The sequence below is a fragment of the Agelaius tricolor genome, unplaced genomic scaffold, assembly GCF_023055355.1.
Source record: "Agelaius tricolor isolate 1412-34295 unplaced genomic scaffold, bAgeTri1.0.p SCAF_16, whole genome shotgun sequence".
Taxonomy (NCBI): domain Eukaryota; kingdom Metazoa; phylum Chordata; class Aves; order Passeriformes; family Icteridae; genus Agelaius; species Agelaius tricolor.
In genome coordinates, this window is record NW_027269276.1 from 18,486,507 (window position 1) to 18,502,962 (window position 16,456).

A 16,456-nucleotide genomic window follows, 5' to 3' on the forward strand; every position below is an offset into this window, starting at 1 on the left:
GGTGGCACTTATTTATCTGTTTTTCCAGCCAGAAACTCTTCCCAAGTCAAGCCTCCCTGCTCCTGGCAGCTTGACTCCACCAAAATTTGTTTTGCTGGGATTCCAGGTTTCATGGTGAGACCCGAATTGAAGTTCATAACCTCCACTCAAGTCTTGGGCAATTTCCAATTGTTTCAGCCAAACTGCAGCACAAGAGCTTCTAAAGGCATCCAGCAGCTCATCAGAGCTGGGTGTGTGACCCCATGGGACCACAGAGATAGAAACACAGTCAGGTTGTTCAGGAGGCTTCTCAACAGACAAATGCTTCAAGACTAGGAGGGAATTCCTCCCTGTGAGGGTGGTTAGGCCCTGGCACAGAGCACCCAGAGCAGCTGTGGCTGCCCCATCCCTGGAAGTGTCCAAGGCCAGGCTGGACAGGGCTTGGAGCAACCTGGGATAGTGGGATGTGTCCCTGACCATGGCAGAGGTGAAATGAGATGGGCTTTAAGGCCCTTTCCAACCCAAACTATTCCATGAATGTTCTGAGCGGGTAAATATTACAGGATGGAAAGCTTAAATTCTTTAGGAACAGAGGAAAACCTAAAAATACTTAATCTGTCCAAAATAAAGCCACTCCTTCAACTTTGATCATTTTATAATTCTGTAATAACATCTTTATAGCGTGGAAGGAAGCCAAGTGATGTAGAAAAAGCAGGCTGGGATTCACTCATGTGTCACAAGACGTGTGGGCTGGGGTATCCCAGAAATCACAAGCGCCAACAGAACTCCAGCACAAGTTCAACTAAGTATTTTGGTAATGTATTATTACCAAAGTATTTCTGGATGTCCATCAGACATCCTCTGCAAGTGGGAGCTGGGTCCATTCAAGGAAAACAGGAAAAATAAAATCAGAAGTATAAAAACATTACAGTAATGTAAGAAACCTGTCAAAAACCCAAAGTCAATACATGTTCAAGGCACAGAAGGAGAAGAGAAGGTTGTTGCTTCACAGAGACTTCCCTGAGCAGTGGAACACCCTGCACGAGGCTGTGGAAATCCTTGGCATGGGACACAGCACATGCCAAAAGGCTCTTCAAGCTTAAAAAACAACCATAAATTCAGGGAAGAAAAATCCAAACACTATCAGACACAACTCAAGCTCTGTATCAGGGAAATCAGAGACTGCCAGAAAAAAAAAATGTATAAAAAATTCCACCTTTGGCTGATCCTGCTCTATTTTTCTCCTGTTTGCTGTAGACCATGATTGCACAGAGAAGCCATGGGGCTTGTGGACACTCTTATGATTTAACAAGTAAAAATGAAAACAATTTCCTAGGTTTAGACTTTAGATCACCTACTTAAGGGGTGTTGTTCTATACACAAACAACTTTCCATCCATTGACAATTCCTGTGTTTTACAAACACACTTCCAGGAGTATTTCCATATCAGCAAATCCTCACAAACTCAAGGTTTTAGGTCCACACAATTACCCAATATCATCATTATGATCCCATTCTCACCAAATCGCTTCCAAAACTTGTGTGAGCCTAAAAGGAATTGGCCCAGATCCCTAAGTTCAAGTCAGAGTTACACAACAAATACTATGATGGTATTTGATTTAATAAAGAAATCCATTTATTAAAGAAATTTAATAAAACTTTTGATAAGCTTAAGGTAGGTTTACTCACCTGCACTTCCAAGTTGTTTATAAAATCTGTATTCTAAATGAAGCTGTGGTGCCCGGGATTTAATTGGTTCCTAGGACAAAAATAAATAAATTGGTTAAAATCAGTTTGACTAAAAGAAGTTCTGTCCTATACTTGAAGATCTGTGCATAATTTAAACACCCCAAATCGAAATTCTAACAACAGACTTCACCATTAAATGTCATTTAAATAAGAAAAGAACAAAAAGCAGTAAGATTTGCTCTCTGGAGGAGAAATAACATCCTCATTTAAATATAAAGCTCATTCATTGCAGTGAAATTCAAGGATCATTCCACAGAGCTCCTGATCCTTGAAGAACAACCCTGGACATTGGCAGAGGGAAGTCAAGGTTGCAGAAGCTCAGGCCCCAGTTCACTCTGTGGGCTCTGTGACTGCCCACAGTGCCTTTGCTGGTCTCCAGCCTGTGTTCCTGAAAAATGTTGAGTCACACAAGTGTGTTTTAGATCAGACCACAGTCACTCACAGCAAGCACCACAGTGCAGCCAGTTGGGAAAAAGGAAGAAGTCTCCCCCTCCTTGTGGCAGCTGTCACTCAAACATCTTGAAACACTCAATAATATTCTATTTTTATCCACAAAATACAAAAAAATAAAAGGGTAAGTCTGCAATGCACCCAAACCATCCCATTCATTAACTGTTACTCATCTGCGTTTTACATACAAGACTTAATGCCTACAATCCATCAAGGCATTAACGTGCAAGATTACAGAGGTTCTAAAAATATAAAGTTAATATGGAAAGGATTAAGAGAGTGGAGTAATTACATTTGCAATAAAACTGTGCACTTGGGATAGGCATGGATGAGGTTTACCAACAGCCCAGGCAGCCTGGAGATAGGAGTTCATACTGGCCTCAATTTTTGCTGACCTCTAGTCTGCACTGTAAGACTGATGTCCACACTGGCTGTGAACTCCACAGTCAAGGCTTCTTTCTAAGTGTGGAGAAGGAATTCTGTACAGAAATTCAGGCAATTTGACTTGTAGCCAAGCTGTTCCTCATCAGCTCAAGTCATCCCATCCATTTCCCAGCAAGGGCAAGGAACACTCCTGGGTAACTTCCCAGTGTAATCATAGAATCATTGAGGTAGGAAAAGGCTTCCAAAGTCACCAAATTCCTGATGTTTCAAAGCTCCAGAAGATAAATACGACCAAATACTCAGCAAACAATGTGAAAAAATATTCTGGAGGAAAAACTGAACCTGTACCAAAGGTAAATATAAAGCAACACACAAACAAGTTTGTTATATAAAAATTAAGATAATTGTTAGTGCCTTGAGGGAGGGTCTACAGACACCTGCAGAGCACTGGGATTCAGGGCAACAGGAGCTCAGCATGTTCAGGGAGTAGTTTATTTATCCAAACATGCAAAGGGGAAGGATTGATGCAGCAGGATGTGATGCTGCTCATGACAAAATCAGAGGAAGCAGCCCTGAGCTGCTTCTGCATCAGGGGCTGCTGGAGCCAGAGCTCTGGACACTTGCCAGAGTCATGGCAGCTTCTGAGAAGATCATACCAGCACAGATGGTTGTCCTGTAGGCCAAGGGCTTAGGGATGATGGCAGATTTTGTGTTTGTAGTAAAAATAACTGAATTGCTGCTGCCTAAGAGAGAAAATCCAAGCTGGAACCAACAGCATCATCATTGCTGCAAGGGGATGGCCTGGTGCTTGTGCTCTGACTGCAGCTGGAGGGCACCAGGCTGGCTGCTCCCAGGGAAGAAATTCCTCATGTGGGCAGAGCAGCTTTGAAAACCCTCAGGAGAATAAACCAGATGCCCCTGACCAAGTAAGTCAGCTGAAGAGCAGGACCAGAAGCTCCATGGTGACACCACAGCAATCAACACAAGGACCAACCTCCACTGCCAGGAGTTCTCCAAAGTGTAGCCTCAGTCCCAAAAAGAAACCACGAGGCATTAGCATGGAAATTCACAGGACTTTTTGATGGGCTCTTGGTATCTATCACACAATTCCCTCATTTCCCAGCTCTAACAGGAGGCAGGAATAGCTGAGACAGCAGGGCTGCATTGCTGGGAGAGGATCTCACAGCTTGAAGGACTTAGAGCAGTGCTTTGACTCGGTCCAACAATGAAGATAAAAGAAAATGTTGCCTATAAGTACATCTTACAGCTACTCCACCGCTAATCCACAAATTATTTGAAGGATAAAGAAAATAGCAGTTAAGTCCACATGTAAGAAAAATGTATTTGCTGTTGAGGAGGCTGAGTCATTCTTATTCCTGTGGAATTTTGTCTAAGATTAGGAGATCAAGAAACCCCCATTTCTCCTACTGCTCCCTCCTTAAACTTCTCCAAAACAGAGCATGGATATGGACACCTGGATGGCCATCAGATAGCAATTCCAGCCCCTCACACAAGAAGGACCTGAGATTTTTAAGCGTGCATCACAACAGGGCAAATGAAACTGGAGAGTGGTGCAGTGTAACTGCTTTAACACTCAGTTATTTGGGGGGAAAAAACATAGTGAGAAAAGTGAAGAAAGAATGTGACCAGAAAAACAGGTCAGACTGAGGCAGCCATTAGGCAATTGAGTCCTGCCATATGGAAAAGCTTCAGGTTACTGGGAGGTGTCACTGCAGCCACTTTTCTGAGAGAAAAAAGCACTCTTTGGACTAGTACAGCTGTGTTTTAACTTATGGTTTCCAATGCAACAACTTTGTGGGATTATCTGTGGAAGCAAACCAGAAGCATTATTGCCTCAATAAAACACCTTGTCTGTGTACACAGCACATTTTTAATGGCCTAAAAGCAACAATTCTCCTTTCTGATGTGCATCCATATCAAGGGCATCTCCTATGGAGCCAGGCTGGGAGAGCTGGGGGTGCTCACCTGGATCAAAGAAGGCTCCAAGGAGACCTCAGAGCCCCTGAAGGGGCTCCAGGAGAGCTGGAGAGGGACTGGGGACAAGGGATGGAGGGACAGGACACAGGGAATGGCTTCCACTGCCAGAGGGCAGGGTTAGATGGGATATTGGGAAGGAATTCTTCTCTGTGAGGGTGTTGAGGCCCTGGCACAGGGTGCCCAGAGTAGCTGAGGCTGCCCCATCCCTGGAAGAGTCCAAAGCCAGGTTGGACAGGGCTTGGAGCACCCTGGGATAGTGGGAGGTGTCCTTGGTGTTCCACCATGGCAGGGGGTGGAATGAGAAGAACTTTAATGTCCCTTCCAGGATACCCAAACCTGTGTGGGATACTGTGTTCCTGAATTCCTCTGCCAACAGGAATGAAAACAAGTCCCTCCTGTAATTATATTTCATCTACTAGACATCATAAGGGGAATGCCAGAGGTATGGAATCTGAGGCACTCAAATGAGATCACAATTAATACACCAAATCCATCCTCATTTTCTGTCACCAGAGTGGTTCCTTTCATTTTGCCAGACAGCATCAACTGGGCAAACTGGGGGCTTTGCTGCAGTGTCAATACAACACCACAACTTCAACTTCAGATTTTAGGGCTTGGGTTATGTTTACAGAGTGTTCACATGAGAACTCAGCCCATCAGGTAAGACACGGAATCTGAAACCCCAAGGGACTAATGAAAGTCTGAGTTTACAGATAGGAAAAGTTAATGCCTAAACACAAACTACTGGGCTGTGAGTTCATAAATGCTGAAGAGCTACAAGTTAGGGAGTTCCCCATCCCCCAGATTCCACAGATAATGAGACTGTATCTCTGCAACCCAAGGAAGACTGACCTTCACCAAACTGGATCTTGTTTTGCCTGTTGCATCTGCAGGCTCTCAGTACCACACCAGACCAAACTGTACTCTGCTCCCCCAGGGAATTTTAACCAAAGGAACACCCTCTTTCCTGCCTCTTGACTCCAAAATCATGGACCACCAGGCTGCACAGTGACATGCTCCTAGCCAAACATTCTGAAATCCTGAATGAAAATGGTCTAAGCCATGGAGCAGCAGGAGGTGCAAACCCATCACCAGTGCCCTTCACTGGGACCTGGGCAGAGGAACAAGGCTCTCACTGCTCCAAGACAGCTACAGATCCTTTAGGTACCAAAAACCTTCCAAAAGTGGAAGGATGGGTTTTTTTCCCTGCTTTTAAGAACTTATTTTAGTTTTAACAAATCAGTCCCAGCTGAGGGTGGGAGCAGCACTGAGCCCAAACTGAAAAACTTGCTTTTGGTCTGAATTTTTAAGATGAAGTATAAGTCATTTAAAGACATCTGAAGCTACTACTTACCAGTTTGATCGCTACATATTCATTGGTGTAGAGATTTTTACCTGCAAAGGAAGAAGAAAAAAACATCTTTTAGTTCCACATTCAACACTTGCAGCTCGAGGCACAATGAGAAATAATGACACTGATGCCAAAGGGCTCTTTTCCTAATTTGCCCTGAAGTTCCTGCCTTTAACAAAGCATTTGCCTGAAAATAATCAAAATAATGAACAGTTTGCAGCAGTTTAGCAGGGCAGGTAAATAACACCTTCCACTCAGCACAAGGCAATTGTATTTTATGGCAGCACTTTTGCTCCATGAGGTATCCCAGACATGCTAGGCTTCATTATCCACGATGCCAAAAAAGTCTGGGGACCAAAAAATGAAGAGTCAGAGTGTCATTGCTTTTGGAAATGCCTTGGATCTGCTGGACACTGAACAATTCCATCCTGGGATGTGCAGGGAGTTTCGCTGGGTTGATCATGCTCTGGAAGCAGGAAAGGCAGGAGCATGAGATGAGCACAACCAGCTGAGCTCAAATCCAGGTGCACTGAACCAGAGCTGGCACCCATGTGTGCTACAGCTGGAGGGGAATTTTCCTCCAGGAGCCTGTCTGGTGTCTGAAGGCAGCCCTGGGCCTCCTCAGTGATCTGAGGCAGTGATGCACAGCTCTGTGTCACAGAGCATCTCTCCCTGTGCTCTGACACTGCCACTTATCCTATCACTCAATGTCCTCTGCTTCCCCTGCCAGGGAACTGGAGCAGTCACCCCCCTCCACCTCCACCTGGCTCATGCCTCACAGCAAACTCTCCTGGAAGAGATACCACAGGGAAAAATGCCTGGGCAGTCCCTGGACCCCCTCTGTCCCAGTCCCACTGTCCCCTTGGAGGAAGGAAGCCCCACCACAAAAGCTCCCTGTGGATTTATTTAGGGAAATGTTGACCTCTGTCATCAGTGTCACAGCACAAGTCATGCTTTTACTGAGCAACTCCAAAATTCAGGAGCAATCCAGGAGGGAAGTTATCAGGGCTTATTTCTAGCATCAGCTTTGCTCAGCTCTCTTACTCATTTATTTTCTAATTCCTGTAATGGATATTGATGCTAGGACAGCCCAGCTCTTGAGAAAGCCCAGGACATGGAGTGACATCATTGAGAGCAGGCAGGAGCTGGAGCAGCTCTTCCATACCCACATGGCAGCATTAAAAAACCTTGCATGTCCTCCTCAGCACAGGATACAACAGCACAGGGAGACTCAATAAAATTAAAGACATTATGGACATGGGAAAAGACATACAGTCATCTTTAAATCCTGAAATATCAGAGGAAATTCAGTTTACATTATAACATCTTCACGTTTTCTGCATTTAACTTCCTTTGGTGCTTTCCCTGCTGTATCACTCAGGGTACTTCTGGCCTCTAAATCTGTGACTGGGTGTTCCCAGGCCCAGTCTGCACCAAGCAGATTTTTCTAACATTCCCTCAGTAATAGAAGACATCATAGCTCCAACCTGTTTAGGTACCTGGTGATGCACAGGACAGGGATTTAAAGGTGAGGTTTGATACCTTCAGAGGGTGTTTTCTGCCAGCAGAGCTGAAAGCTGAGCCCCAGCACTAACCCCTGACACACCTGGGGGGGGTTTCCATTAATTTCTTTCCATGTTTTAGGAAAAAACATAATAAAATGCCCAGACTGGAACTAAGGGTAGAAAGGAGATTTTGCAGTTTCATCAGGAACCACTGACACCAGGAAGCATTGAAAGAGCTCACAGGCCAAATCCATGGAAAAGCAGGTGGCAGATAAACCCCTCCACCCCCTGAGACAGACCAGGGCTCCAGCCAGCAGCTGGGGCGAGAAGATGTGAGGACATTAAGGGAAGGAAATCTAAATACACTTGGATTATCTGCTCTGCATTAGCTACCAGCAAATAAGCCCCAGTAGCAGCTCCAGCTTTATTTTGCTCCCTGAAAGTGCTTCTTCCCCTCCTTGGCTGGAAATCCCAGAATGGTTTGGGTTGGAGGGACCCTAAAGCCCATCCCATTCCATCCCCTGCCATGGGCAGGGACACCTCCCACTGTCCCAGGCTGCTCCAAGCCCTGTCCAGCCTGGCCTTGGGCACTGCCAGGGATCCAGGGACAGACATTCTGCAGCAATCTGTGCCAGGGGCACACCACCCTCACAGGAAAGTATTTCTTCCCAATATTCCATTCTGGCAGTGGGAAACCATTTCCCCTTGTTGTGGCACACCAGGCCTTTGTCCCAGGTCCCTCTCCAGCTCTCCTGGAGCCCCTTCAGGCACTGGAAGGGGCCCCAAAATCTCCCTGGATCCTTCTCTTGTCCAGGTGAGCACCCCCAGCTCCCCCAGCCTGGCTCCAGCCCTCAGAGCATCTCCATGGCCTCCTCTGCACTTGTTCCAGCAGCTCCATGTCCTGCTGATGTTGGGGGCCCCAGAGCTGTAAACTGGAGCCTAGATCTTTTTGCTCTAATTGAAACATGATCTGGCATTTTTAAAACAGTGTATAATTTAAAAATTATTTCAGGTGCTATTTTAAAATGGCAGTTAACAGTTTTTCACCCTGCTTGAAACTGGAAAAATTGTTACAAGAGCAGCAGGCCCCAAACCAGCAGAAAAGCTGCATCTTTGTAGGTTGCCAGGTTAGAGCAGTTTCATTGGAAATGGGAAGGTGCTCCCAAAAGTGAGAATCACCCATGTGCTGTCTCCCAGGCTGCAGTGTGAAGCCAGGAACTCTGCTTCAAAACAAGCAAACTAGTAAAATAAATACTTAAACATGGTAATAGCATTTGATACTGGGGCTGTAGTTCCAAAATAACCAAATTTTGGAAATAACCAATATTTCCAAAGTCATGATTTGAGTGGAATAATGTTAGATGTGGAGGGCAGGGCAGGAGCAGGTCCTGGGAAGCTCCTACACCAGGAGCTGATAATTTCAGACCTGCTGTAGAAGGAACAGCAAATCAGGCATGTCCCAAGTGTCCAAGGGTCTGTCCCTGTGCAGATGCATCAGTATGGAGATGGATCTTCTTGGGCTTCTCTGCTGCCCCCAATCCATCTGTACATTCACCACATCTCACTGCCAAGGCCTTGAGAAATCCTCCTGGGGAAGTTTCCCACATGAATGCTGGTGATATTATGCATCCCTTCTCCTTTGGAATATGACAGAATTGTCAGTGGAACTACCCAGAACTGAGCCATGGACTTACTGCTCCATCAAAAGCACTGCCTCATCCTGACAGGGTTTTGCCAGCACAGTGACATCCCCTCCCTGTGCTACAGATCTATGGTTGAGCTGAGTGAAGGTGCAGCCCCTCTCAGGGCTTGTTTCAGTGCAGAGGGCACTGTCTCCTGTGAGCCTTTGCTCTCTGGGCAACCTGTCCTGCCTGTGAGGAGCAGGGAGAGTAAACCCTGCAGCTTGGACACAGGGACAGCAAAACCAACGGGGAGATCTCTCTCTCTGGAGCAAGCCAGCAGAGAGATTTTGGGGATTTACCCAAATCTTGGATGTTGTGGCTGATCACAGCACTCCATACAATCAATGAGTCAAATCCCTGTGAACCCCGAAATCCATGCAGGGTCTGATGTGGGGCTGGCACAATATTCCTGCTAGTACACTGAGCCATTTTGGAAACCAAAGCTCTTGAATACCCTCTGCTCTGCAGCTGTCTGAAGAAACAGCCACTGCTTTACCCCATTTCAGTGTATTACTCTGGGCCAGATCACAATCATTAATTTTGTAAAAGACGTCCAAGATCATCTAGGCCAACATTCGAACAAGTCCCACCATTCCCCCTAAACCACATCTCCTCCTTTTCTGAACACTTCCAAGGATGGTGACTTCAACTCTTCCCTGAGGAGCCTGCTCCAATGCTCAGTCACCCTTTCAGTGAGGAATTTTTTTCCTAATATCCAGCCTTACCCTCCCCTGGTACAACCTGTGGCCATTTCCCCTGTCCTATCAAATGCTAAGTTTCGTGTTCAGCTCCCCATCTCAGCTCTTTGAGGGCTGGAATCCAACTGTGCTGCTCCCACATGCTCCAAAAAAGTCATGTCCTTGGGTGATCTGTATTTTCAGGAAGAAAGATCAACCCTGAGCAGTGAGCTGGGTATATACAGCAAACAGCTTCATTAGGTAAGTGCCATCTCCTCCCTGAAGAATCAAACAAGAGCAGCTTAAACTGAAACACAACACCTTAAAAAAGAGAAATTCTTCAGGGAATTGGAAAAGCCTATTTTCCCTTTGCTTCTCAGTGCATGACTTTGTTCTGCCTGTGATATTGGTGCTAAACTGCTCTGAAACCATGTAAAAAATAGGCAAAAAGCAGAGGGCACATCATTCATCTTCACAGGACAAAACTGTTATCAGAGACTTGTGTGCTCGGATTTCAGCTGCTGCTTCTCCTTCCCCCCAGCGATAATTACCATGGGCTGTGCAAGAGAAATAGCTGCTATTTGAGCAAACAGGAACTCTTAAAGTGATAGTGACTGGCAAAAAGCAAGAGAAATGGAAAAAAAGAGAGTAATACAGCTTCTGTAAGAGCCTTACAACAAATTGTTGTTATCAGTATGTGTGGCTCATTGCCTAAATTTTTAGTAAACTAGAATTAACAACACACATATCATTAAAAAAAAAGAAACACTCAATTAACAGGTGTTGCAATTTAAAACTGAATTTCTCTGTAAACTCACTTTTTCAGAAGTGAAATCTCTTCTGTAAAGCCCATGCCATGAAACTTTACATAAGTCATAAACCCAATATCACTAAAATTTTGAGAAATGTGAAAAAGAATCCTGGAAACAGGAGCTGCCTCCCTGCAGTGTGGGCAGCAGAGGAGGGGGGATTCTGCCCCACTCAGGTGAGACCCCACCTGCAGAGCTGCCTCCAGCCCAGGGTCCAACAGCAGCAGGACAAGGAGCTGCTGGAACAAGTCCAGAAGAGGCCATGGAGATGCTCTGGAGCCAGGCTGGGAGAGCTGGGGGCGCTCACCCGGACAAGAGAAGCTCCAGGGAGATTTTGGGGTCCCCTTCAGTGTTTAAAGGGGCTCCAGGAGAGCTGGAGAGGGACCTGGGACAAGGACCTGGAGGGACAGGACAGGCAGGGGCAATGGCTTCCCACTGCCAGAGGGCAGGGTTAGATGGGATATTGGGAAGGAATTGTTCCCTGTGAGGGTGGGCAGGCCCTGGCACAGGGTGCCCAGAGCAGCTGTGGCTGTCCCATCCCTGGAAGAGTCCAAGGCCAGGTTGGACAGGGCTTGGAGCACCCTGGGATAGTGGGAGGTGTCTCTGCCCATGGCAGAGGTGGAATGGGATGGGTTTTAAGGTGCCTCTCAACCCAAAGCAGGCTGTGATTCTGTGATTTGGGCACCAGCTGAATAAACTCAAGAGCCAGAGGGATCCACTGCAGGTGCTAAACCTCAGAGCAGAGCTTGGATTACAAAGCAGTTCAACATCTCCCTGGGGATCCTGAGATTGTGACGTTTGCTGGGGGGGGGCTTTGAGAATCCAACGGAGCAATTCAAGTTATGTCACTGTAAGGATCCAAATTTATCTTAGCTGCCAATTATACTCATGTGCAGGAAGGTGGGAGTTTCCACCCTTGCCCTTGGTTTCTCTCCACCTTAGGAGTGTTATCTCTGCTCAGATGAATCAATAAAACTTCTCTGATGCAATGCTGAAACCAAAATACCCATTTACTGAGACACACCAGAAGTGAGCTGGTTGATCTTCACACCATGGAACAGCAGCACATGTATTGATGCAATAACCCAACCTCAGAGAGGGAAATCACACAGATTCATTTAGGATGACAGATTCTGAGCAGGAATCTACAAAGACACTATCAGTAGTGTTACGACCCTTGAGTTATGTGAAGCAACACCAGCTGCTTCCCCCATCTCATTTAAAACACAACCATTGTTTTTTTAGGATGACTTAAGAGCCCAGTGCACTGCTCTGTATTGGTCTCTTAAGTAGTCCTAAACAAACAATGCATCAGTGGAACCATCTGTTTTGGGCAACCAGCTGCAAGACGTGGTCAGGAAACCAACAGACCATGAACAAATGTGGGGCTGGCTGAGGGAGCCAGATGGCCACTCAGCACATCCTGCTCCTCGCCAGCAAGCCCAACACACAGACAGAGCAGGCACAGAGTGATGGGGCTGAAATTAGGGCAGTGAGGTTAGAGAAGGACATGGAATTGAGTCTGAGTGCTGGGAACATCCCTTTAAATGGGTGTTCTAGCTTACAAACAAAAAATTGAGAGCAAGAATCAGCAATTCACAGTTGATATTTTTTTTTCACCTTAGGCAAGACATTTAGCGCTGTGAACAGTCGTCATTTGTTGGGATTGTTCAAAATTTGCATCTTTGGCCTCTCCAGTGTATTCCCTTTGACTTTATGCAAATCAAAATCATTCTAAGAGTTACATCTTCTGAGTCAGAAGCTTCGGATAAGACAGCTCAACACTTGGGAAACAAGACAGCGCACGCATTTCTCGAGCCAGGGAAAGTTTCTATGCATTCATATTCCAGTGGTGAAATGCTAATTTGCACAATGCAGGCCACTAAAATGCTTGCTTCTTACCTAGTCTGAGTTCTCCAAAGTTCCCACACCCAATCTTCTTGCCCACTCTGAAGTTGGGTCCCACCATGAGGACGCCGGAGGACGCCGATGAGCTCGGCCGCGATCCGTGCCCGCTCCTCCCCGGCATTCCTTTCGTCGTCCGCTGCCTTTCATCCTTATCCCTACTAGGATGGTCCATGATCTTAGTGAAATACCTCTGCCAGCAAGCTGGCAGAAAGGAGTTGGAGTACACACTCTCCTCCTTAGAACAGAAATTTATATCCAAAAGTATCCGCGTTGGGGTTCAAGAGAGTCATGGAAACTCATGGAAGTTCTTTTGGCACCAGATCCAGTTTCCTAATGCATCTTGATAATGTACCAAAGGGTCGGCTGTGTTCTTGAGAATTCAATAAAGGCAGGTTGCTTTTGGTTTCTTACCTGGGGAAAAGAAGAAATGCATGAAATAAAAATCATTATTTTAAAATACCAGGTGAGAAAGGAACAATGTTCAGAACTTTCCTGGCCTTGAGGAATTTAACAGCTATATGGAAACTTTATCATTTTCTTAACAAGTTTCTGATAAAAAGCCCTGATGTCATGAAGAAATATAAGTGCTGTCCATCCACTGTTGCTGCTTGTCCCATTCTTGGAAGTGTCTCAGGCCAGGCTGGATGGGGTTTGGAGCAACCTGTCTAGTGGAAAGTGTCCCTGCCCATGGCTGTGGGTGGATCCAGCTGAGCATTAAGGTCCCTTCCACCCCAAACCAGTCTGTAATTCCATGATTCCACTGGAGTTATCAGGACTGACACCACATGCAGTAACCAGAGCAATTCCAACTACACCAGCATGTCAGGTGGACTGTGAGGAAAACACATCCCACCTTTAAAGCCCCTGTGAAGTGTAGATTTGGTTTTTCCTCACTTCATACATTTATCAAGTACTACAGAAAAGCCAGACAAAAAATACAAAGAGGCTAATGAAAGGTGCCAGGAGAAGAAAAAAATTTTGTAGCATTTAAATAAAATTCTCCTTCCTTTTACCTCTCTTCAAGTTGATCTAGATTATCTTGAATAACCTAAGTTGGAAGGGACCCATGAGAATCACTGAAGTCCAAACTGACCTCAGATATATTTGCTAATTCAAACTGCTGACCTACAGAGAAGACCAAAATGAAGAGCCAAAGCATGATTAATTATTTTTTAGAAGCTGATAATTCAGTCTAAAGGGGACAAAACATAGATGCTTGTCAACCCTTGCAGGCCAAATGGTTCTTCTGTGCTCAGGAACAAGACCAGAGGAGACTGGCAGGAGCTGCAAGGACCCAGGAGGTCCTGCCCCACAAGGACAGTCCAGAGGTACCAGCCTGGTGGTTTGAGCTTCCCCTCACTTCCCAAGAAATCAGCACAATAAAGGGAAAGGTTGCAGGATATCTTGTCTGCACAGGTGCTGCATCAGGAGATGGTATTGGGCACTCTTGGGGTGCAGTTCTCAAGCAAGGATTAGAATAAACACACCTGGAACTACCCCATATCCCAGGAGATAAAGGAACAGGAACACTGCTGCATTCAGATTTTCCAGATGTTCCTGTATAATTTTACCAACAAGGTTTGTGTCCTACTTCCAATGCCTCCAAAGCAATCACACAAGTGCTCAATGACACCACCCAACCAAGAGTCCCATGGAAGGACACAGAGCACAAACTTGTAAACAAGGGCTCAGAAGTTACTCTACTCAGGCAGCTGGCTCAGTTCTCCTGCAACAATATCTCTGTAGAGGGCTAAGCAAGAGTTCCTTCTGTTCATTTTGCCATTAAATCATTAAGGTTGGAAAAGACCTCCAAGATGATTGAGTCCAACCATTAACTCATTCAATGATCATCCTCTGGTCCACCACAGGATGAAGCTAAGGTACTTACTTCCAGTTATCCAAAAATAAAAGACAAGGATTGTTACCCATCCACACAGAACAGAAGCAGAAGCCCTTCTGAAATCTGACTATGCTTTCCCTGGCCTCCAGCTGAGGAACACTTCTGTTTCTGGAGACTTTTTGTTTGACCTAAGGCACCTGGATAGAAGGTGGGGGTCACTCATGCTGGATCCACAAAATGCAGGGGACTACCAGCTGGAAATTCCAGTTCTTGAGTACTTATAGAATCACAGAATCACAGAATGGTTTGGTTGAAGAGACTTTAAAGCCCATCTCATTTAATTCCATCCTCTGCCATGGGCAGGGACACCTTCCACTAGCCCAGGGTGCTCCAAGTCCCGCCCAACCTGGCTTTGGACTCTTGATGGGGCAGTCACAGCTGCTCTGGGCACCCTGTGCCAGGGCTTCCCCATCCTCACAGGGAAGAATTTCTCCCTAATATCCAATCTAAACATATCCTTTCAGCTTCAAGTCCCCTTGTCCTGTCACTTCTTGCTCTTGTAACAAGTCCCACCTCAGCCCTCCTGTATGTCTGTCCCCTTTAGGTACTGGAATTCTCCTTGTCACTTGGGACAGCTGTGGATCCCTGCAGAAAATGTCACACAGCATGTCTGCAGCATCTCCAGGAGGCGTGACAATCACCAGGTCACCTGAGAACCTCCATGTCTCAGCCACACCACCAGTTTGGCCATCAACCACAGTGACAAGCTCCCAGCACGCTCCCAAGCAATGTGTGAAACATCATTTGTACCTCTGGCCTAGACAAAAGAGCTGGACATGTTCATGTACAAGAAATTATTTAGCATTACCAGGCTTTACTTGTCCCTCAAATTAATCCCAGATTTAATACTCAGAGCTGAATATGGATGAGCAGGAAGCATCCGTTACCAGTGAACTGGCTGAGCTGGTTTTTCATCACAGACATCCATCCCCACACACTCTCAGCTGCCACGCTTGGCACAGGCACAGCAGAGCTGTGTTTGCCCTGTGAAACCAGTCAGCAGGAGCAGTGATGAGGCTCTATCAGATATCAGAAAATCACTTTGACTGGACTCCACCCCAGGCTGTCCTGGGAGGAGAGACTGGCTTCAAAACAAACAACACGAAAAAGAACCATCAGTGAAACTACAGAGTTTTACTGCTGAGCTCAAACCAAATGTGAGAATGACTTCTAGTAGCAGGTGGATTTACTCAAACTCACGCATTTTATCAGGTCTTTCTGATAAAATTCTGGAAAAATAAAACTGAAGCATGGGAAATTTTGGTCTATCTGTCATTTGGTCTTCTGATAAAATTTTGGAAAAATAAAACTGAAGCATGGGAAGTTTTGGTCTATCTGGTCTATCTCTGCTATGGCAAGAGAAGTAGACACAGAACATTCCAGCCAAATGTTTTATTTCCAGTTAAAGCTATCATCTTCTATGTAATACAACATATGGGTCTGGCACTTGGGGACATGGCTCAGTGATGGGCTTGGCAGACATGGGAGAAAGGCTGGACTCAGTGACCTGACAGGGCTTTGCCCACCTAAATGATTCCAGTATGCTGGAGTGTTCCTAGGGTTGGATCACTAAGAAAGATGAGCAGGACACAGGAATTCTATGAGTAAAAACCCAGTAACACTTTGGAGAACACAGCTGAACTTGCCAAAGCCAGAGAAGAATTTTTTCTCCCTGGAGACCGAAGTCATTATTTCACTCAAGACTGAATAATTTATGACAGAGAACTACCTACAACCTCAGAAATGGAAACAGAAAAAAATCTCCAGCAAGAGCACAAACCCTGCCCAGTTTATACCTTGCTCAGCACATCTCAGATAGGACAAGCAAGCCCATTATCCTCAGGCAAATTAAGCACGAGTCCCACCACACATCTTGTGGCTCACAAAGGAAAAAGATGTTAACAGTTATGAGCTCCTTCCCCCGCTCCCCATCTGGATCAGCTCTCCCTGGGGAGAAGGATGGAAAGGTCAGCCTGGCAGTCTGCAAACACTAACCATCCTCTCTCAGCTGAAAGCCTCCTGCAAACAGGAATTCAGAGCAGCAATAGGTGAGTGAACCACACC

General features: G+C 45.8%; 1 protein-coding gene across 2 annotated transcripts in view; it reads right to left on the reverse strand.

The window, feature by feature from the left end:
* CSNK1G1 (casein kinase 1 gamma 1) overlaps positions 1-16,456 on the reverse strand; it is a 101,407-nt gene that overhangs the window by 46,333 nt on the left and 38,618 nt on the right. For both annotated transcript variants that reach the window (XM_071441984.1, XM_071441982.1), the window contains exons 3-5: positions 12,487-12,903; positions 5,915-5,955; positions 1,669-1,738 (exon numbers count right to left, since the gene is read on the reverse strand). In XM_071441984.1, coding sequence (XP_071298085.1) covers positions 1,669-1,738; positions 5,915-5,955; positions 12,487-12,664 — 289 coding nt within the window. In that variant the 5' untranslated portion in view covers positions 12,665-12,903. The remainder of the gene's footprint in view (positions 1-1,668; positions 1,739-5,914; positions 5,956-12,486; positions 12,904-16,456) is intronic.